General features: G+C 41.1%; 1 protein-coding gene, 1 long non-coding RNA gene and 1 pseudogene across 4 annotated transcripts in view; 2 read left to right on the top strand and 1 right to left on the bottom strand.

Annotated features, from left to right (window-relative positions):
* LOC147003306 (uncharacterized) overlaps positions 1 to 23,744 on the bottom strand; it is a 176,160-nt gene that overhangs the window by 69,145 nt on the left and 83,271 nt on the right. For 2 of the 3 annotated variants that reach the window (XR_015047749.1, XR_015047751.1), the window contains 2 exons: positions 12,594 to 12,740; positions 4,799 to 5,007 (listed from right to left, as the gene is read on the bottom strand). This is a non-coding gene — a long non-coding RNA (uncharacterized LOC147003306). The remainder of the gene's footprint in view (positions 1 to 4,798; positions 5,008 to 12,593; positions 12,741 to 23,744) is intronic. The other variant, XR_015047750.1, reaches the window with a different exon arrangement.
* Positions 703 to 1,810, top strand: LOC147003309 (uncharacterized; annotated as a pseudogene).
* On the top strand, positions 13,473 to 22,665 carry LOC110289018 (uncharacterized protein C2orf78 homolog). The gene is made up of 3 exons (XM_085841101.1): positions 13,473 to 13,479; positions 18,940 to 19,689; positions 20,885 to 22,665. The coding sequence occupies exons 1-3, from the start codon at positions 13,473 to 13,475 to the stop codon at positions 22,663 to 22,665; spliced, it is 2,538 nt and encodes an 845-aa protein (XP_085697227.1).

Below are 23,744 nucleotides of genomic sequence, written 5' to 3'. Positions count from 1 at the left end.
GTTTACCGCACCAAATTGGCACCTATCGTATTGATTAGAACCCAACTAACCTGAGATAAATGTTCACTGCTCCCACCGCCACCCCTGAATACACAGCTGGAACAGCGATCTAGGCTGCAGCAGTGTATGGATCAAAAGCTGACTGGGTCTGTCTGAGGGGTCTACAGAGAATTGCAGAGAGGTTCCTTTCCCTTACCCCCCCCCCCCCCGCAGAGAGCTAGGGCCAGGGGCAGCACCCCAGGCTGGAACTGAACTTAGGCACTGCCATGTAAGAATTGAGGGAGGGACAGGAGACCCTTGAGCACAACTGCCTGGGAGGTAGTTTATGGGCAGACACAGTGAACTGATTGGGGCATCTATGCCCAGGAGAGTCTTTCTGTGTTCGATTCCCCTACCCATCCACCTACCAAAGTCTACACAGTAAACGGACAGCCAGACTGTATCTCCCGACTGCTTGTTTGAGCTGCAGCCTTCCTGAGATCAACACACAAGCACAGGCTGCAAGCTGCAACCCAAACAGAAGCACAGAATCCTCAGTCAGCCCCTCCCTGTGAATAAAAGAATCAGAGAGAACTGCAGTGTTCCTAGTTGAACAGCAGAGGGAGACAATGTTACAAAGGGCTCCAGATCAGGTAATACATTGATAAGGAGAGAATAACTTTTTTGATACTTAAAGATGAAAAACACAGTAAATAATTTTTATGGGATGATATTTTGAATGATTTGACAGGGAAAAAATTAAAGGAAATAGCTATCTTGTCATTTACTGGTATTGCAATATTTATTCTATTGATTTACTATGTCTTCTCAAAAGACAGGGCCCTAGATAAGAAATTCTTTGCCTTGGAAAAGAGATTACAGGTTACACTAGAACTAAAGGTACAGGATTTTATAGATCAAAATAAGCAAAGTCTACAGGATAATTTCCTAAACCTAGCAAATCAAATTAAGGCAGATGCTGCAATATCAGAATGACAACATAAAGAGGAGCTAAGATTATGGAAGGAGGACCTAGAACAGAAAATACAGGAAATTATACAGCAGCATGGACAACAGGAAGAGAAATTTAAGACTTGGCAACGTGGCCTAGAGGAAACACTAGACTTGAAGACAGGGGAAATTATAGATCTGAATAAGATGAAGATGAAGATGGGGGACAGGAGCTGGAAAAGATGCTAGAACCAAAGATACAACAGTTCACAGATCATACTGAGAAGCAAAGGGAAGATAATGAGGATTGGAGGCAAGACTTGGAGAACAACCTTTTAAAATTAATCCATCAAAATAAAATGGACAGCAGAGTATCAGATTTGCAATATAAAGTCAAAATCAAATTGTGGAGGCAGAATCTTGAACAGAGCAAAGGAACTCAAGGAACAAGAGGAGACAAAAGGAGAGCTATGAAGCATGGTCACAGACCTTAAGGGAGGAATTTAAAATTTCATTTAAGGAAAATACTCAGGTAGAAACAGAAGATAAAATTAGAGAAAGCCAACCAAAGGCTGTTAGAAAGCAAGCTTTAGTTTATCCAGTTAATGTACAACAACGACCTCCAGACGATGATCATCCACAGGGTTATCAGGAATTTGAATGGCAACCTGTGGGTGTGTTAGAACTGAGGAAATTTAAGGAAAGTGTCACTAATTTTGGAATGCATTTTCCATTTGTAAAACAAACCCTGACTTCTTTTGCTATTAAAAATAGAATAATCCCCCAAGACTGGAAAGATATGGCAAGAGCAATACTAGAAACTGCCACACATTTACAATGGTTCTCATGGTGGAGAGAAGAGGTGAGGAAGGTAGCATGACAAAATAGAGAGATTTCCAGAGACCAGCTACTCGGTGAAGGTCGCTTTGCGGAGGCAGAGGTGCAGGCTGAAATGATGAAGAAACTCTGGCTTTGTGTCTGTTGTCAGCCTTAAAGGCCTGGGACAGAGTCACAGAATCTGGGAAAAGACTTGATTCATTTACTCAAGTCATGCAAGGTCCAAAAGAAACCTTCCCTGACTTTTTATGAGGACTTTTTATCAGCTGTGGAAAGGAATGTATCAGATTCAGCAGCAAGAAAGGCAATAACCATATCTATAGCCTCTGAAGATGCAAATGCTGAAAGCAAGGAAGTAATCAGACCACTGAAGGCAAGGTGAGCATCAATACATGAGTGGTTTAGATATACAGCTGATACTGGATCTTGCTCTGTAATAGGAGAAGCTGCCACTAGACACCTAGAGATGACCCAAGATCTGAAATGTTTTAATTGTGGTGAGCATGGTCATCTCAGAAATAACTGCAGGAAAAACCTAAGTAATCCCAAAAGGGGGCCTATGCCTTCTGGAATATGTCAAACATATGGTAAAGGCCAATATCTAACTAGGGAATGTAGAGCAACAACAGGCAAAAGGGGACAAAAAAAAAAAAAAAAAAAAAAAAAAACAAAGATAGATTACATAGTACTTTAATAACCTTAAAATGAACAAAACCACATTTGCTGACATTGGATTGTGGAAAGAACCACCAAACTCAAACAGCGTGTTTAAATTAAGGATATTATGATATCAGAATGGAAAATGGGAAATGTGTTACACTAGGGGGTGGGTTATTCCTATGTTTGCACAGGAAAAGAAAAGCTACGAGTTCCTGGCAAGTTAATAAAAATCAGAAATGACAAAGAGAGACCTCCTGAAGACCTCAGTGATGGAGAACAAAAGGGAGACTAAGACAATCAACAATCAACTAAATTACAACAATATATGTGGTGATATTTATGTCTCTGTATACGGAGACAGCTCTGGAACTGGCTAAGACTAAAATGTATATTCACAGACATTAACGCTTATTGGGTACAAATTTCTCATGACTTGTTATTACATACCATCCTTTGAGATAGCATATATACAAATTTATATTGCAGTTTATATTATGTGACCAAACTAACCTGAAGAAAGGCCGTCATCTTTATTGATCATCCTTAACCAATCTGTGCACCCTGCACACTCCATGTGAATGTCTTTACAGAACTATATGTTGTTTCTAAGTTTTGTATACTGCAGGATGAAAGAAGAGAAAGACAGACCTGAAAAGATTCACTCTCTGGGATGCTGAGATTCTGGGACCTTCCATCCCACTTTGTGTTTGATTCTGCCTCAACTATATGGAAGCCGATTCTTTTAAAGACTTGATACCAGAACTTTTCTAAAACAGGTAGCTTGCCTATCCAGCATTTTAGACTGTCATAGTCAGAATGCCAGCTAAGCAATGAACTTTCTCAGCACAGAGCAACTGGAAGACAAATGATGCCAGCTCTCCTTTGACAAAGCAAACTTTCCTATTTCCCTTTGAGCCCCAGAAAAAGATTCTTCTTCCCAATTCAGCTGGAAGCAGACAGAAGAAGATTGAAGTCCCAGTTCCTCATGTTGTGGTGCATGGTTCTGCTTATTTTATGAATTATAGATATGTTGTCCTTTTAAGGGGTACTTTATAAATGTAGATTTGGACAGGGCAGGAACTAGAGAGCTTAAAATCAGGGATTTCTACCTTTCCTTTCCTCTTCTCTATCCTTCCTTCTCAGGTAGAGGGGAAGTGGATAGAAGAGAAAAGAGGAATACAGTAATGTCATAGAAGTTAGAGAAATAGACAAATAGGGATAGGTTGTCAAATTTACTCTTAAAACATTACATACCTATATCTTACATTGGTAGAAATCTTTATAATTGATAGAAAGTTGAAGTTTATAATCTCTTTCCATTGGTATAGAATTTATTTGACACAAATGTAAGGTTTTCAATGGTATGAATTTATTGACATAAAAATTGGGATTAATATTGTTACTCTCATGTAGGCATTGTGCTGTACAACACATACCTGGGTAATATAGTAGTATAGTGATAGATCTACCCAATCTATGTGTACAGCTTGAACTCATATTAATTGAGTAGTGTTTTATTGCATGGGCTTATTGGGTTTGAGGTTTTACCAAAACATTCCTCAATGAGGACAGCCCACAGCAAGACACTTCAGTTATCCTAACGAACCTACTGAAAACCCGGATTGTGGTTCACATCTTTAATCCCAGCACTCAAAAGGTAGAGGCAGAACTCTTGGAGGTCAAGGCCAGCCTGGTCTACATAATGAGTTCCAGGACATCGAGAGGTACAAAGACCCTGTCCTGGAAAAGAAAATTTACTAAAGTGTTACTGTATAGAGCACAGGGTGAAGATAGCCTTCAAGAGTAATTTTCATAGATTGAAAGGTTCAGGATTGCAATTGAAAAACTGATGTTGGGCTATACATGTATGTGTCAAGGTCTTTACTGTGGACAATTCCAAGTATTAAACTATGGTGCCACCTCTGGAGCATGGGTGTGCATGTGATCGAGCCTGCATTTTCTACTGACAACATATCTGCTTATTCAATGTGGGAAAGGGGTTACCTAGAAGAAATGCCCAGTGTTGAGCTGGGGCAAGTACCACAGTAGAACTGTTGAATAGTAAGTGGTAAACCTGGGATCTATCCCCTCCATTGTGGAACATAACAACACAAAGGGAGGGATTTAAGGTCGGGTGATAGTCTCTTGATTTTCTTGTGGCTTCATGAGACACTATTAAGTCGAAGAATGGGGCTAGCAAAATGGATCAGTGAGTCAAGGAGTTGGCTCTAAAGCCTGACAACCTGAGTTCAGTATTTTAAACTCACATAATTTCCATGATGTAACTACTCTTGTCTTCTGATCTCCACATACATGGCAAGTTGAAAACACACACGTGCATACACACAAACAAAACAAATATTCAACCAACCTGAGGAATGCTTGCATCACCGAGTCCATGTTCTCCTCTACCCAAGACCTCCAGCTCCACTTGCCAGGCCTCTCTACTGAGGCCAGGATTGCATCAAGTACAAAGCAGCTCCAGGAAGTTCATACTCTCAGGCATTGTACTTTTGAGGACATTAGGAAAGCAGGTTATCTTCTGTCAAGCAGTGCTGTCTCCGAGTACTCCAAGCCAACCTATGGAGCAAGCACAGAATACCCAGTCCAACATACAAAGTAACCCATAGTCTAAAATATCTTGAAAAACCTTTATATTTCAGATCAATTTCCAGCTTTAAGGTTTCAGATTAGGATTGTCCAATCAAAAAATCCATGCTGATTTTCAAAGCATCTAGAAAACTCTGAAGTGTGAGACACTTCTTGTTCCATACATTCTGAATGAGAAATACTCACATGCTGTTGTTCTCAAGCTGTTACACACAAGGCTTTCTTGAATGAAGACACAAAAAGGCCTCTCTCTCTCTCTCTCTCTCTCTCTCTCTCTCTCTCTCTCTCACACACACACACACACACACACACACACACAGAGAGAGAGAGAGAGAGAGAGAGAGAGAGAGAGAGAGAGAGAGAGAGAAACACACATACATACATACATACATACATACATACATACATACAACCATTCAAAAGAAACAGAATGGAGTGTGGTGGTGATGATCGATTGCCTGTCACTAGGCAGGCTGAGGCACGAGTATGCATGTGTGTATATCCATATTTCACATAACCAATGAAATAAAAGAGGAGTAAAACTTAGTAGATTACAATTCCCATGATAACAAGGCATTCTGATTATTATTGCATGCTTGGAGATAATTTCTTTTAAATCCTGATTTTTTTTAAAGTCTTGACTAGGAATCCAGAAGAAATGGATTTTTCTTGTCCAAAAGTGAAAAGTGGGCTACTGAAAGTAACGCACACTGTCAATGGAGACATTAGGAATCATTAGATAAATGGACCTCACTCACTTATGGAACACATGGTTTGAATCTGCAATGTCTCCCAGAGGCTGCTGTTTTGAACAATTGTTTCCTAGCTGCTGATGCTATTTGGGAATACTATGGACACTTTAGGAAGTGTCCTCCCTGACAGAAGTGGATAATTAGGAGTGGCCTTTAAGGTTATAGTCCAGACCTGGTTCTCCCCATTCTGTTTTTCCTGGTCAGCCATGATATGAGCACCCACTGCCACACCCCAAGCTACAACCAACTCAACTCAGTGGTGCCTGCCTGCTGCTATACACTGCAGATCTCTGAACATCAGCCAAAATATGCCTTTCCCAACTTGTCTCTGCCAGGTATGGTGTCTCAGCAGTAAGATAAAAACTAAGTGGCTGGCAAAAAGCTTCAGTGGGTGGGCGTGCTAGTTTTGTATCAACTTGAAGCAAGCTGAAGTCATCTGAGAGCAGGGAGTCTCAATTGAGTAAATGCCTCCAGAAGATCCAACTGAAGGAAAACCTGAAGGGCATTTTCTTAATTAGTGATTGATATGGGAGGGCCCAGTCCATTTTAGATGGTCCAGTACAAGAGCAGGTGGACCTAGGGTCTATAAGAAAACAGGCTGAACTTGGCTGGAGAGATGGCTCAGCAGTTAAGAGCACTGGCTGCTCTTCTAGAGGTCCTGAGCTAAGATCTCAGCCATATGGTGGCCCACAACAATCTGTAATGGGATCTGATGCCCTCTTCTGGTGTGTCTGAAGATACTAACAGTGTACCTCATATACATAAAATAAACAAATCTTTTTTTTTAAGAAAAGCACTCAAATATAAAAAAATATATAAATAAAACTTTAATAAGAATAGTCTTTTTTTTTTTTTGGTTTTTCGAGACAGGATTTCTCTGTGTAGCCCTGGCTGTCCTGGAACTCACTCTGTAGACCAGGCTGGCCTCAAACTCAGAAATCTGCCTGCTTCTGCCTCCCAAGTGCTAATTCAAATTTTCCCTAGATAAGTTGCTAGACATAGGTGGAGTCACCACTGTGTCATTGTTATTCAAATTATCAAAGAACTTTCAGATTCACTCATAGAAAAATACATGCATTTCATGATGTGAAGTTTACTGTTGATTGCTATAAAAAATTAAGGTGTAATTGTCCTCAAAAAGTTTTTTTAAATAAGCAAAACAAAATTATTTCCCCACCCATTTGTAAAAGCTTTTAATATATTTGCATATTTTTCTATTCAAATTTGAGTTCCTTTACTAATATTTTTATAATCATCCTATAAATTGTGACTACCTAACCTGTAAGGGGACCCCACACTTACATAAAAACACCTCACCTGAGAATATTCTTTAAAAAATTGTTTCCTTATCTGCTTGATTTTATAATTGGTTTGCTTGGTTTATTAGTGTCTACTTTCTTGAGTTCTTTACATATTTTAGATATATATAAAGGAGATATATAGATATATTTCTCTCTCGTATATTGGGTTGGTAAAGATCTATCCCCTTTCTGTAGACTTCTCGACAAAGAAATCTCCAATGGCCAAGAAGCACTTAAAGAAACTTTCAATGTCCTTAGTCATCAGCTGCAAATCAAAACCATTCTGACTCAAGTGACAACACGTGCTGTCAAGGATGTAGAACAAGGGGAACACTCGTTCATTGCTGGTGAGAGTGAAAACTAGTACAAACACTAGGGAAAACAATTTGGTGGTTTCTCAGTAAATTGGGAATAGTTCTAACCTCAAGACCCAACTATACTACTCCTGGGCACATACCCAAACGATGCTCCACTATATCACATGGACACTTGCTCACCTATGCTCATAGCAACTGAACTCATACTATCCAGACACGGGGAACGACCTAGATGTCCCTCAAATGAAGAATGAATAGAGAAAATGTGGTACACTTACACAATGAAATACTACTCAGCTATTAAAAACAAAGACATCATGAAAGTTGCAGGTAAATGGATAGAACTGGGAACTACCATCCTGAATGAGGAAATGCAGAGCTACAAGGATACACATAGTATGTACTCACTTCTAAGTAAATATTAGCCAAAAAGTACAGGATAATCATGCTAAAATCCACAGAACCAGAGAAGCTTGGAAATGAGAAGAACCCAAATGAGGATGTAAAATCTCACTCAAAAGTGGTATTAAAATAGAATTCAGATGTGGATGGAGGGAGGAGATTGGGTAGGAGGGGATTGTGCAGAGGAATAGGGATGGGGATAAGATATGGGAATGGGGCAGGAGAGGGCCAGGAGAGAAAACAGATATACATGGGGGACATCTGTGGGACTATCTGGAGACATGGGAAAAGAGAGACTCCAGGGAGTCTATGAGGTTGACTCTAGCTGAGACTCCTACCAGTGAGGTATAGGGAGACTGAAGTGCCCACATCTTGTAGACAGGCAGGACTTCCAGTGGAGAGAGGGGGACTCCAATACAATCACAAAACCTTGAACCCAAAATTTGTACTACCTACAAGATGTGCAGGGATAAAGATGGAGAAGAGAATGAGGGAATGGCCAACCATTGGCTGGCTCAACCTGAGACCCATTCCATGTGGGAAAGTCAACCCCCAACATCATTAATGATACTCTGCTATGCTTGTGGACAGGAACCTAGCATAACTGCTTCCTAAGAGACTTCATCCATCAGTGGATGAAAACAGATGTAGAAACCCACAGCCAAACATCAGGCAGAGCTTAGGGAGTCTTGTGGAGAAGTTGTGAATGGGCTTGAGCAAGATAGAGGGGTCAAGGACACCACAAAAATACCAACAGAGTTAACTAACCTGGGCCCATGGGGACTGACAGAGACTAAACCAACAAAAGAACACACAGGGGCTGGACGTAGGCCCCTACACAATTGTAGCAGTTGTGCAGCTTGGTCTTCATGTGGGTCCCCTAGCAATTGGAGTGGAGGCTGTCTCTGACTCTGTTGCCTGCCAGTCGAACCCCCACCCCCGCAACCTGTCCCTTAGCTGGACGGCCTGGCTGGGCCTTAGTGGGAGGGAATACACTTGGTGCTGCTGTGGCTTGATGTCCCAGGGCAGGCAGGGTAAGAGGGTGGGGAGGGGCTTTGCCTCTGCTGAGAGGAAGACAGGGTGATGGGAGAGGGATATATGAGGGTGGGACTGGGAAAGGAGAGGGGGAGCAGAAGACAGGATGTAAAGTGAATAACCAAATAAATGAAAAAAGTGATATGACTAAAAAAGAAACAGATTCTGGGAGCTAGGGAGATGGTTCAGGTATCAAGAGCGCCTGTTGCATTTCCAAAGGTTCCAGCTCCCACACTAGGTGGCTCCTAACTACCAATAACTTCAGGCCCAATGAAGTTCTCTTTTGATGTCTATGGATAATTCATTATACACAGAGGGTGGGGGGGTAGAAGAAAGGGAGAGGTACTGTTAAAGAAATCTAATATATATTCTTCGGGCTGGAAGGACTCACTGTGGAAGAGCACCTGCTACTGCTACTCTTCCAGAGGACCTGTATTCTATCTCCCACCACCCACATGGCAGTTCACATCTACCTGTAATTCCCCTTCCAGGGCTTCTTGACACCTCACATTGACATAACTGCAGGCAAAACACCAATGAACATAAACTAAAACATTTAAATATAGAGATTCTGGGCACCCTTCTGCTAGGTAACTCTGATTTTTGAAACCCTTTTCTTGTCTGCTTATTCAGACAAGGTCTCTATGTGTATGCTAAGAGGGCCTCAACCTCTCTATCCTCTGGCCCCAGGTTGCTGACTGTGCACTCTTGTGATGAACATAATTGACCAAATAAATCAGTACACACTTCATTTGCTCAGTCCATCACTATCAACTACTCCCTCCAGTACTTTACTACCATAAACAACAATCACAAAAACTCTCATAGGTTATCTTTTTTCATGTGGTTTTCTGAGGATGACAAAGTTAGAATCTCTCCTTCTTAAAAAGAAAAAAAATAGTAAGCATGCCATCTGTGGTGTCACTGTTACTCTGAGACAACAAAACACAAAAAACAAAAAAACAATAAAACCCCACACCCTACTGTAATCTGAGAATCACAGGGAACACTGGCATATACCCAAAGCTATGCTAGATATTTGAAATGTTCAAAGTCCTTAGTCATTAGAGAAATATTAATCAAATGACCCTGAGATTCTTCTACCTGACACCACATGTCCCTCAACTGAAGAATGGATACAGAAAATGTGGTTTATTTATAGAATGGAATACCACTAAACCAATAAGAACAAGGACATCATGAATTTTGCTGACAAATGGAACTAGAAAATATTGTGAATGAGGTAACCCAGACCCAAAAGGACATCCACTCACTTATAAATGGATATGACCCATAAATACAGGATACCTGCATTACAGTCCACAGATTCAAAAATAGATAAACAAGAAGGAAGGCCCGAGTAAGGATGCTGAAAATTCTCTTAGAAAAGATATAGAGACCTGGGAAGGAGAGGTAAGGAGAATGGGACCTGTGTGGGGTTCAGGGTCCAAAACTGACCATGTCACAAAGCAAGCCTCACCAGATACAAGACATTTGAAATGACTCCTTTCATCTTACATGATCACCATTAATTAAAACTGAACTTCAACAATAGAGAAAAAAGAAAGCCTACGAACTCTTGAAAACCAAACAATTAGCTACTCAATGAATGACTACTGGGCCAGAAAGGAGGAAAGAAAAAAATTAAACACTTTCTAATATTGGATGAAAATGAAAGCACAACATATGTAGTGGAAACAATGAAAGCACTGCTAAGAGGAAAGATCATAGTGTGAGTGCATTCATAAAGAAACTAGAAAGATCTTTGCCAGAAAGAATTCAAAAAAGAAAGAATTTCAGACCAATTTCCCTTATAAACATTGATGCAAAAATACTCAATAAACTCTTGCGAACCAAATCCACTAGTACATCAAAAACATAATTCTACCATGATCAAGTAGACTTCATCTCAGGGATGCAGGGATGGTTCAATATACAAAAATCTATCAATGTAATCCACCATATAAACAAACTGGAACAAAACATATTCAATCATCTCAGTGGATGACAAAAAAAAAAAAGGCTTTGACTTTTGGATCTTTTTCTCCCATCAGTAACCATCTTCAACTTCGGAAGGAGAGATTTACTTCATCTCAGTCTATTTTCTTTGGAATTGTTCGGTTGTTGTCTCTCAGAAGTATGTTCTTTTCTACTGAAAGACAGGGAATGGATACTGATGACAGGGGGATTGGGGATGGGAAAGACAGACTAGAGGGAGGGGAAACTTAAATCATGATATATTCTATGAGAACATAATCTAGTTTCAATAAAAAAGTAAATAAATTAATTGAAAAATACTAAAACAATATACAGAAATTATGGGACTACAAAAGAAAATACAAATAACAGTCTATTTCTTCTCTCTCTCTCCCCCTCTCTCTCTCCACAGAGTGATCATCCTCTCAGTCCTGGCAATCAGTAGTCTACTCACCTTGGGTCTACAGTGTCACAGTAGGACAGTGTTGTTTTCTGAAATATCCATAAGTAGGAGTTTACATTCAGGCATAGCCTTGGCAAATGTGTGCGACTATCTGACAAGTGATGCATCAGGAAGGGCTCCCATTTTGGTTGCCATGTGAAAAAGGACATTCTTCCAGCAGAGATTTGCCCAGAACTACACAACATTGCACTGTCTGCGTGGAGGGACATTTCTATGGAGCAAGATGTATGGCTATAAGCTACAGCACTAGCTCAGTGTGAAAGCTCCGAAGTGACTGTTGTAATAACTCATAGGGTTGCTGGAGGACAGCTTAAGTGGCTCTAGTATCATTTTTAGTAAAGACTTCTAGGTACAGTCACATGAGTTAGTGCTTTAAGGCATACTTAGACTATAGATGGCATATGAACATGTACAAGACCCATGCCATGGTCCATATATAGTCTATGAACCTACCAGAGAATCAAAAATTGGAGATACAACACAAAAAAAGAAGAAAGAATTAAAGGAAGGAAGGAAAGAAGGAAGGAAGGAAGGGAGGGAGGGAGAGAAAACGAAAGACACTAGACTTGCATATATTTCTAAAAAAAGGTAAAAAAAAAAAAAAAAAACATTCAGGCCGGGCGTGGTGGCGCACGCCTTTAATCCCAGCACTCAGGAGGCAGAGGCAGGCGGATTTCTGAGTTCGAGGCCAGCCTGGTCTACAAAGTGAGTTCCAGGACAGCCAGGACTATACAGAGAAACCCTGTCTCGAAAAACCAAAAAAAAAAAAAAAAAAAAAAAAAAAAAAAAAACCATTCAGGTTTGTGAGGATACACCAAAAAAAAAAGGAAAAGACTGGTCCTTTATTCACAAATGAACAAAAATACCTACGTTGTTTTTTTTCCCATGTAACCCAACATCCTGTACCAACTAAGGACTTCTTTCTTTTTCCACCTCTTTCTTTCTCCTCTCCCTCACTATTAATGTGGGTCTCAGACTGCAGCATGGCAGAAATCCAGAATTCTACAGAGGAATTCTGTAAGAAGGAAGAAGGTACAGGAACTGTCACACTCCTTTCAGGTGGGGACAAAAAGAGAAGGCAGCCAGACTGGGTAGATCACAACCATGATACTAAAAACAGGGAGACAAAGACAACAAGAATGTCCCTTGTGTCTGAGGGCAGACAGTGAGATCCAGAACATGAGCTAGAGAGGAAATCCTAACTCGGGAAAACAAAAGAAAAAGAGAGAAAAATACCCAGAAATAGCAGAATATGTGCAGGAGAAGAGCAAGAATGTCTGAATAAGGGAACTCATGTAGCCACCCTTACCATTGGCTCATCTGTTCTTTACTTATGAGGGCAGAACCCACTTTACAAGCATTTGACAGATGAAATGAAGACCACTGCTTCTGCAAGTTCAGTGCTATCACCCACTAATGTAAGAATGCAGGATCAAGCTGGTCCAAGGATCAAAGCCTACAGAGGAAAGAAGAGGGATGTGAGGTCAACCATGGTCAGAAAAACTGAAGAAGGACTCCTGGAGAAGAAACTGAAGCATTCATAATCTCCACAACCATGCCCTTCAACACAGCAAAAATGGAGCTCTTGATCTCTTCCTTTGGTCATAGAGAGATGCTAACAGCTCACAACTCAGATCAACTGAGTTGCCCCAACCTATATGCTCCTCTCCTTCTTCCTGAAGGGTACTGTCTGAGTATACAATGGGCACTGAAGGGATATGATCTTTTGGAATGTTTTACATCACATGTACATTAGAAACACCTTCATCAATGAGTTATCAAAAGCACTGCCATAACCTCAGAGGCTAAAAGTCATGTCAAGAAGGGCTGCCATGTCAAGATTAACTCTTTGATCAGCACACAACTCAGGCTTCATGGATGAAGCTGGTCTTCTGGCATGCATCTTCTCCACCCAATCCTGTCTTGGAGCTCAGAATATGACCTTCCAATTGGCTACTGCTTGATTTATGACATCATTCTCCCTCCCAGCCTACCAGCACCTAGTAGAATCCTGGGGTTTCCATGGAGCTGCCTGTAAACAAATTTGGATCATCACAGGTAACCTGTGACCAGTGACCAGTGAGCTGTCTGATACTGAACACACTCTCTGGTTTGGTCAGCAGATCAAAGACAACCATTTTTCCTGATTGGTTCACGTGTGGATTACTGTTACTCTCCCTCATACATCATGTCAGGTAAGTAACAAAACTTTAAAATTGGTTTTGATCCAACTTTCATGATTTTTAATATATGTTTAAAATCCATACAGGACTAGTGAGGGATACCATAGGTATTGATATTCATTCAAAATGAATGTCAATTTTAATGAATATCTCAAATTGAATGTTTAGCTTTGGTTTTTACTAGGAATGTGATTCTGGACACAACAGTTTACTCAAGTGCTTCTTCATCCATCTCAGGGCGATTAGAGTGTCACTCTGCTCTGGGCTCTGAACTGTTGAGTCTTAAGAGGCAAGTGAATGTGGGAGAGACTAAGAGGGGACTTGACTCTGAGGAAGCAGTTACTGTAGAAATATTGAGGTTGTTACATGAAAGACAGAGCCATGGGAACTGGGAAGAGGGAAAAAAATCCAAAGTATATAGATGAGGGGCTAGAAAATAAAGAAATAAAAGAAGTCAAAAGTGTACAGTTGATCCTAAAGGAACACACAGGTAGTTTAGGACCTAATGCTGCAGAGAGGCACAGGTTTCACATCTAAGGGCCTAAAGATTTGTCCTTTCCTCAGCCTTATTTTGGTAACTTCACTGTTGAGATTTGTCTGGGCACAGGTTCCCTGTCATAAACAGACGGCACTACCCCATTCTGAACCCTGACTCGTACCATCTGTCACATCCGTCTTGTGCAGAGTTCCTCAATTCTTTTATTTTAAAAGAATAGCTATCAAATATATTTCTATTCCTAATTATAAAATCACGTGTATTAAAAATACCTTTTCCTATATTTATACATTTTTATATTTATACCATGTCACTAAATATGTTGAGAGTGTCTTGAGACCAAGTCTTTGAAGTAGCAGTTTAATGTCTACATTCAGTTCAGAGTGGCTTGGCTGAGACTGCCCCGTCAGAGCTATGAGTCATAGATGGTTATACACGTGTACAGACATTGCTGGACCTCTACAGTCAATGTAATGCATGAGAAAGAAATCGCAGATGCATACTTGTAGCCAGCAGTTCATAATCCAGAAACAATAATCACTACTAATTTAAACGATTACAAGAGACATTTCCCCCTTGAAAACTTAGCTGTAAAGCACTCATGGGAACACTAGCACACATATGTTACTACCTTGCCTGTGGGGTGCTGAGGGCGGTGTGATCATCCAGGTCCTCAAGAAGATCAAAACCAAGGGGTGATCAGCACTCGAATGTCTTGCATATCATTTTGTTATTTCTGTTGGTATTTAAGACCAGCCTTAGTCCGTGGTGATCTGAGAGGGTGCATGGGATTATTTCAATCTTCTTGTATTTGTTGAGGCCTGTTTTGTGACCTATTATATGGTCAATTTTGGAGAAGGTAACATGAGGTCCTGAGAAGAAGGTATATCCTTTTGTTTTAGGATGAAATGTTCTATGGATATCTGTTAAATCCATTTGTTGTTTCATAATTTCTGTTAGTTACACTGTGTCTCTGTTTAGTTTCTGATTTCAGGATCTGTCCATTGATGAGAGCGGGCTGTTGAAGTCTCCCACTATTATTGTGTGAGGTACAATGTGTGCTTTGAGCTTTAGTAAAGTTTCTTTTATGAATGTGGTTTGCCTTGCACTTGGAGCATAGATGTTGATAATTCAGAGTCCATCTTAGTAGATTTTTCCTTTTACCAATATGAAGTTTCTTCCTTATCTCTTTTTGAGAACTTTAGGTTGAAACTCAATTTTATTCGATATTAGAATGACTACTCCAGATTGTTTCTTGGGACCATTTGATTGGAAAATTGTTGTCCAACCTTTCACTCTGAGGAAGTGTCTGTCTTTTTCACTGAGGTACATTTCCTGTATGCAGCAAAATGCTGGGTCCATTCTGTTACTCTATGTCTTCTGGGAATTGAGTACACTGATGTTAACTGATATTAAGGAAAAGTGATTGTTCTATTTTATTTTGGTTGTTAGAGGTGGAATTGTGTTTGTGTGGCTATCTTCTTTTAGGTTTGTTGACAGATTACTTTCTTGATTTTTCTGAAGTACATTTTCCCTCCTTGTGTTGGTCTTTTCCATCTACTATCCTTTATAGGGCTGGATTTTATGGAAAGATATTGTGTAAATTTGGTTTTGTCATGGAATATCTTGGTTTCTCCATCTATCGTAATTGAGAGTTTTGCTAGGTATAATAGCCTAGGCTGGCATTTATGTTCTCTTAGGGTACATATGACATCAGCCTAGGATCTTCTAACTTTCATAGTCTCTGGTGAAAAGTCTGGTGTAATTCTGGTAGGTCTGCTTTTATTTGTTACTTGACCTTTTTCCCTTACTGCTTTTAATATTCTTTCTTTGCTTAGTGAATTTGTTGTTTAGATTATTAGGTGACAGAAGGAATTTCTTTTCCAGTCCAGCCTATTTGGAGTTCTGTAGGATTCTTGTATGTTCATGGGCATCACTTTCTTTAGGTCAGGGAAGTTTTCTTCTATAATTTTGTTGAAGATATTTACTGGCCCTTTAAGTTGACAATCTTCATTCTCATCTATACCTATTTTCCTTAGGTTTGTTTTTCTCATTGTGTCCTATATTTCCTGGATGTTTTGAGTTAGGATCTTTTTGCATATTGCTTTTCTTTGACTGTTGTGTCAATGATTGCTATGGTATCTTCAGCACCTGAGATTCTTTCTTCTATCACTTGTATTCTATTGGTGTTGTTTGTATCTATGACTCTTGATCTCTTTCCTAGGTTTTCTAACTCCAGGGCTATCTCCCTTTGTGATTTCTTTACTGTTTCTATTTCCACTTTTAGATATTGGATGGTTTTGTTCATTTCCTTCTCCTGTTTGTGTTTTCCTGTAATTCTTTAAGGGATTTTTGTGTTCCTTTTTAAGGGCTTCTAGCTGTTTACTTGTGTTCTCCTGTATTTCTTTAAGGGAGTTATTTATGTCCTTCTCAAAGTCCTCTATCACCATTATGAGAAATGATTTTTAGATCAGAATGTTGCTTTTTTCTAGTGTGATGGTATATCCAGGACTTGCTATGATCTGAGAATTGAGTTTTGATAATGCCACGTATCCTTAGTTTCTGTTGCATATAGATAGATAGATAGATAGATAGATAGATAGATAGATAGATAGATAGATAGATAGACAGATAGATAGATTATATATATATATATATATATATATATATATATATATATATATATATATATATATGCAATTTGTTTGTTTTTCAAGACAGGGTTTCTCTGTGTCTCCCTGGCTGTTCTGGAACACACTTTGTAGACCAGGCTGGCCTCGAACTCAGAAATCCATATGTCTCTGCCTCCCAAGTGCTTTGATTAAAGGAGTGTAACACCACCACCTGGCTTGTTGCAAATATATATATATATATATATATATATATATATATATATATATATATATATGTGGGGGGGGTGGTTTTTTTGAGACAGTGTTTCTCTGTATAGTCCTGACTGTCATGGAACCCACTTTTTAGACCAGGCTTGTCTTGACTGAGAAATCTGCCTCCCTGCTGGGATTGCCTCCCACCATCTGGTTATCTGTAGAGCTACCTGCCCTCCTTATATCTGACTGGAACCTGTCCTTCCTGTGTTCCTCGTTGTGTCAGAACTCCTCAGAGTTCAGCTGTCTCTGTGGTCCTGTGATTCTGTGATCTTGTGATCCTAAGATCCTGCGTGTGTCAGAGCTCTTGGGAGTCAAGCTGCCCCTGGGAAGCTGAGATCCTGATGTGATCAAGCTCCTAGGGTCCTGGGATCCTGGGATATTGTGGTCCTGGGTGTGTTAGAGTACCTGGGAGTAGAGATTTTTCTGGGCATTGTGGAACTGGCTGCAGAGGTCACACCCAAGATCTGCTCAGGGCACTGGCCCAGACAGGAAAGAGTTCCTTGATTCCTTGTATACACTGGCTATGTTGGGTAGTATCAAGGCTCCCACTCTATAAGAGTTACAATTATCAAAGGGAACAAGGGAAGTAATAATCTTATTCATGAAAAAACAAGGCTCCCATTCTGTAAGAATTACAATTAACACACGTAACAAAGGTAGAAACAATCTTATTCATGAGAAAGCCTTCTAATAAGTTTGCAAATCCTAATAAGTCAGGCTTAAATATGTAAAAGCTACATGAAAATTTATCACCATGTAGTATTTATAAAGTGATATACACATAGTATTTAAGACTTATACTTAAATCACAAGAAGGCATCAATTATAAAAGAAGTGGTAGGGACACAGGAGGATCTAGAAGGGGAAAGAATTAGCTAAATGCAATATTCATACACAAAATCCTGTATGCATCATTTTTTATTTGATATTTTATTTATTTACATTTCCAAAGTTCACCTTACATTTCAATGTTATGTCCTTTCCCAATCCCCACCCCACCAGAAACTCCCTATCCCAACCCCTCTCCTCCTGCTTCTATAATGGTGCTGCTCCAAACCACCCACCCAATCCTACCTCCGTGCCCTTAAATTCTCCTTTACTGGGGCACTGAGCTTTCATGGGAGGAAGGGCCTCTTCTCTCATTGATGCCTGACAAGTCCATCCTCTGCTAAATATGCAGCTGGAGCCATGGATACCTCCATGTGTACTCCTTTGTTGGTGGTTTAGAACCTGGGAGCTCTGATTGTTTGACATTGTTGTTTTTCCAATGGAGTTGCAAACCCCTTCAGCTACTTCAGTCCTTTCTCTAACTCCTCCATTGGAGAACCCATGATCAATTCAATGGTTAGCTGTGAGCATCTATATCTTTATTTATTTATTTAATTATTTATTTATTCATTTTGTTTTTTCAAGAAAGAGTTTCTCTGTGTAGTCCTGGCTGTTCTAGAACTCACTCTGTAGACCATGCTAGACTCGAACTCAGAAATCCACCTGCCTCTGCCTCCCAAGAGCTGGGATTAAAAGCATGTGCCACCACCTCCCAGCCATTACTTTTTTAAATCATAGAATGTAGACAATCCTGGTGGAGCTGGGACTCCCGTAAGACAGCAGCACTCTAGAGGCAGATCCAGGTCCATTTTTATATATTAGAGAGACCCTGTCTCTCTACAGAGAGTGAGATCTGCATAGGACAGGGCAAAGCAAGAGGGCTAAGCTGTCTGCTGTCTATGGCTCTCTTGCCTCTAAACATTTCTGCTCTGGGACACAGTAATGAGATAGTATCATAGGTATGAGAGCAAGACAAACCAGGGCAAAGAAGGACTGTGCCCAGATTGGAGCAAAAGTTGAATGAGAGCCATTAGGAATTCTCTGCCCACAGAGAAAGGAACAGGCAGCTCATCAAATGAGGGTCATCCTGAAGAGTACCAAGAATCAAGTACTATTGATTCATTTGCAGTTTGGGATGTTGGAGAGAACTTCAGCCTTAGACAATCCCAGCCAGTACAAACTGGAGATAGCACTGCTCCCCACAGGAACCTAGAAAACATCAACCTCACTATTTTCCTGCTGTCCTCTTCCTCCCTACAGAAAACTTCCAAAGTTCACCTTTCTTTGGGACAGAAAGTGGTCTTCAGCCCTCTCTGCCTGTGATGAGCAACTCTACACACTCGGGAAGGGTGTGCAACACCTCCAGTGTCTCCACCCCAGCTGTGAGTTTATCATGGCTCCTGCTACCAAGCACCAACACTTCTCTCCAGCTGATCACAGGCAGAGCCTACCTTAACCCACATGCTGGCATGACCATGCTGGTGGAGCTGACTGACCAGAGCCAGAACTCAACCTCTGCACTCTTCTATCCAGGTGTTCTCAAGTGGGATTGCACAGAAAGCAAAGATAGGGGAGATGCACTCCAGGAATTCAATATGACCATCACTGACCACGACACTGCACTCTCCTCCCTGTCTTTGACATCCCAGTGTGATGAAATTTTAGATCCTAATACCATAGCCCCTTTCCATCCATCACTTTTAACCAGTTTTGTCCAAGTTACACCACCACAGGTACCAGATCAAGGATACAGCCTGGCACCTTCCTACCAGGATGGCAGCCAAGAGTACTACTACAACCACAACAGCCTGGACCATCTGATACCCGGAGAACTAGGACAGTGTCTGGAACCCTACAGCTCTGTGTCCTACCCTGTGAGCGAGGAGTCTGCCCCACAACCAGAGATGCTGATGGTGGGAAAGGAGATTCAGCCAAGGAATGTCCAAACACCAAACTTCACCTTCTCGTATTCCACATCTGATCAAACTATGCCAGACATCAGTCTTCCGGGTAAGAACATACTCAGGAGGGAAAGGCACATGATCCAGAATCCAAGGATGCTCAAGTCTACTTTCGGTAGTGGATATTCCACACAGCCAGAGATTATGAGTCTTTACAGATTAAATAGAGCTCTGCTTTTCATCCCCAACTTCAGACTGAATAATGATAGGGAATGCAAGGCCACAGTGAGTGGTATCCATCCTGCATTCAGTAGTGTCAGGAACACACCACACTCAGACATGTGACAGCACAAGTTAGTCACTATCACATCACTGCACAATGTTACTGACTCCTCCAACTACTGCTCTGGGTAGAGAAAACAATGAGGACTTTTTGTTTTGGTAACGTGGGATTTTTCTGTCAGTTGAATTCTCTCTCCAGAGCAATGCAACTCAGAATCTGTCCTGGAGGAAGAATTCCTCCCAGATCCCAGCACCTGTCCTGGCATTTTCTTACACTTAAAATTACAGAATAGGTTGCAGACCATGTACCATTGCTAAGGTAGTCAAGGCTACTTTCCTTCTTTTTCCTTCTGAAGTAGTACTTCAGAGGTGACCCAATGACAACAATATAAGATCATGTAGATGTTTTCTCTAATGGAGATTCATAAAGAAGCCCAAATATTTCATTTTCTTATGTCAATTTGCATATTGCTTACAGGAGGCGTGTGAGATACAGGGTTGGAAGAAAGCTCTTTGGTTCAAATGCTTGTCTCAAAGGAGGGTCCAGCTAGGTTTGGATACCTAAACCCACATAAAAATCCAGGCGTCTGGGGTTTTGAGTAATTCCTTAAACTGAAAGAAGTTGTCAGAGTCAGGTGGTTTCTTAAAAATTATGGCCCAGACAACATACCTAATAGCAAAGCCTCAAGGATGGGAATCACTGTATCATTGGAAAAGGGGAGGCAAGTAAGGAGCATATATCAAGAAATTTTTGTAGCCTAACCATAGACTCTAAGCCTCAAGTACCACACAAACCCGAAGGAACACAAAAGTAGCTGAGAAAACCCGACATGGCATGGGCAGGAAAAACAGAGCAGTCACCATCTGTCTGTCAAAAGAGCTGCTGTCTGGGATGCTCAAGCACAGCTCATAGGAATAGCCTACCCTCCTGCAGAAGCTGAGTGCTGTAGTGCTATGAAATGGGGGTGGGGTGGGGAGCATCTCACTCATCAGCATTGATTTCTTCCTTGACTCTTTTCCAGTAGTGGACATGGAGACGTCCCAAAGATTGCAACCCTCGGGCCAAACAGTCAGTGTGTTGCAGAGTCCAGAACTCTGCAATATTTCGACCGAGGTTTTCCAGATGAGGACACCACCTGTCAATGGGGACAGGTTCTTAACAGCCCCTGTGTACACTTCTTCGAAATTCCTGACCTTGCCTCTAGCTCCAAGCCTGGAACAAAGAGAGAATGAAAACGTGCTTGAGATGAAAGCTGAGCTCTCAATGCCTCAGGAGTCCTATGAGGGCACTAAAGAAAACCAAGGACCATCACACCTTCCTTTAGTGCACCCTGACTGCACTAATACAAGAAGTCTAAGACCGAAGTCTGCCTCTAACAATGCCAGCATGGAAGGCATCAGTGTGGGTCTGGAAAAGCAAGAGAAGCTGGAGAATGAGACTGGATCCAGAAACAACTTTGAGGACCTCACTACACTGGGAGCAGGTGATCACCTTCCCCAATTCTTCAAAACCCTCAAAGACATAGACTGGGGCCCTCCCCTTCAGAGCTGGAGAGTCATGAGCAGCTCCTCTGAAAAGGTGACAAAGAATGACCTAAAAGACTCTGACCTGCTCGATGGAGCTCCTCAGGCTAAAATCCAGGACCGGGACCTGGTCAGAGGAGAGGGGAGTGGGGGCTGTGCAAAGGACAAGGAAAGAGCTATTGACAGCATCTCAAAGCATCTGGAGAGCAAAGCTCCCACAGAGGCACCCAGCAGGCACAGCAGAGATAAAAAACAGGGGCAAGAAAGGCCAAGTGGGCCAGAGAACAACTCCAAGAAAACGGAGGAGCTTAAGGAGTCAAGGAACAGAGTCAAAGCAGAAGAGAAGCCCACCATCCCCAAGACCAAGAGGAAGAGGAACCCACCTGAGCTCAGTCAAAACAGCTTCAAGAAGCCTCGAACCAACCTTGCAATGCACATGCTGGAGTCCGTGCAGGTCTTCCACCCACTGGGGAAGAAGAGTGAGAAGAAAACTGGCATCTCTTCCTTTGGGGGTCTGCAAACCTCCACCAACAACAGAGATCGAGGCCCAGACCCCAGACCTGAGGGCCAGGGACCTGACAGAATCCCAGGCAATACTCAGAGAGCAAAGATCAGTGCTCACAAGGAGTGTACATCTCCATCCCAGTATGAGCTACCCCAACCTGGGAAGGTCAAGTTAGTACCTTTGCCTTTTCCAACACTGGACCAGCAAAAAGCCAGACCTGCTTCTAAAAAGCCTCTCCCCGTGGCTTCACACAGGCCCACTGCAGCTTACCCTGTGAGGGTTCATCCCCACTCAGCTAATCCATCCCAACCAGCTCCTGTCAGCACATCTCTGATGGCCTCTGCCAAGTCAGCTCCTCCAATTTCCTCCAGTGCTACACAACCTAATGTAGCCAACACCAGTCAGTCTAGTGCTAAGCCTCAGTTGGCCTACATGAGGCCTGTACCCTACAGAGCATCCTCTCACACTTCATTCCAGAGAGAGCTTATTTCTTCTGCCAGGAACAAGGCACCATCACCACCCAAACCTCAAACCCAACATCGACTGCAAGACTTCAGCCGCCAATCAATTCCATGGAGGAAAGTTGACATTCTGGGACCAGTCATCTCACAGCCCATCACAAAAGAGCAGAGGCCAGAGAGGGAGGCCATGAAGAGGAGGGCTCAACAGGAGCGTGAGAATGCTGCCAAGTGTAGCTCTCCTGAGAAACTGCACTTTTTCCTTCACAGGGAAACCGATATGGAAATTTCTCAATATTATGGCTATGCAATGTAGGAGCTGGCCAGATCTTTGTAACATAGTACTTTTGATGTGTAAAATGACAGGTACAGACACAGATACAGATATGTACATAGAACTTCAAGGGTCATATAAGTGTGTAGATTCATAAGTAAATATGTAGCTATGTAGATGAATATGTAGATGTTTTTGTTTATATAAATGAACAGACACATTTTCTATAATTGTAAATATTTGAAGTCAGCAAAACTAACTGGAGTAATTTAAGTCAGTTGTTTAATCCATAGTATATACAGAGGCTTTGGTATTTAAGTCAGTTCTTTAATCCATAGCATATACAGATCTGGCCTTTGTTATTTAATTCAGTTCTTTAATCCATAGCATATACAGAGGCCTTTGTTATTTATGTCAGTTCTTTAATCCATAGTATATACAGGGCCTTTGTTATTTAAGTCAGTTCTTTAATCCATAGCATAAACCGAGGCCTTTGTTATTTAATTCAGTTCTTTAATCCATAGTATATACAGAGGCCTTTGTTAAGTCAGTTCTTTAATCCATAGTATATACAGGGCCTTTGTTATTTATGTCAGTTCTTTAATCCATAGTATATATAGGAGAGGTCTTTGTTATTGTTCTCATAACATTAATATTGCTAATTTTGATTGACCAAATAGTATATGTTATGTAACTACATCATATTACATAAACTCTAGTAATATATATTTACTATTAAAGCAATTCATCATAGCTCTGGTGGTAATAAAATTATTCTCCTTGGTTTTTATTTTCACTGTACTGGTCACGGAATATAGGCTATTTCCTAAAGGGTTTTCTGTCAACACACTCCCACTCTTACCATGGTTCTTCCAATTTCAAACCTCTCACCCCAGCCCTTAATTATAATTTGCATGGGACAGAGCACTTCCTAATGCATCATGAAATGAAAAACAGGCTTTCATGTACACATGTATACAAGATCTAGAACCCAGATATGAGAGAAAATACACCAGGATGACTAACATTCTGAGATGGGTTTAATTGGATTAGTATGCCTATCTCACGTTGGATCCATTTCAGAAAACACCCATTTAATATTTATTTTGTATGTACGTCTC

Source organism: Mus caroli, unplaced genomic scaffold (assembly GCF_978045245.1).
Source record: "Mus caroli unplaced genomic scaffold, Mus_caroli_1 scaffold_8, whole genome shotgun sequence".
Classification (NCBI taxonomy): domain Eukaryota; kingdom Metazoa; phylum Chordata; class Mammalia; order Rodentia; family Muridae; genus Mus; species Mus caroli.
Note: the sequence above shows the minus strand (reverse complement) of the source record. Positions and strands in the feature narration are given on the sequence as shown.

Bases quoted from the DNA above. Each gene is read 5' to 3' on its own strand.
- LOC110289018 (XM_085841101.1), top strand. The intron at 19,690-20,884 runs GTAAGAACATAC...ACTCTTTTCCAG, and splicing joins GCCAGACATCAGTCTTCCGG to TAGTGGACATGGAGACGTCC.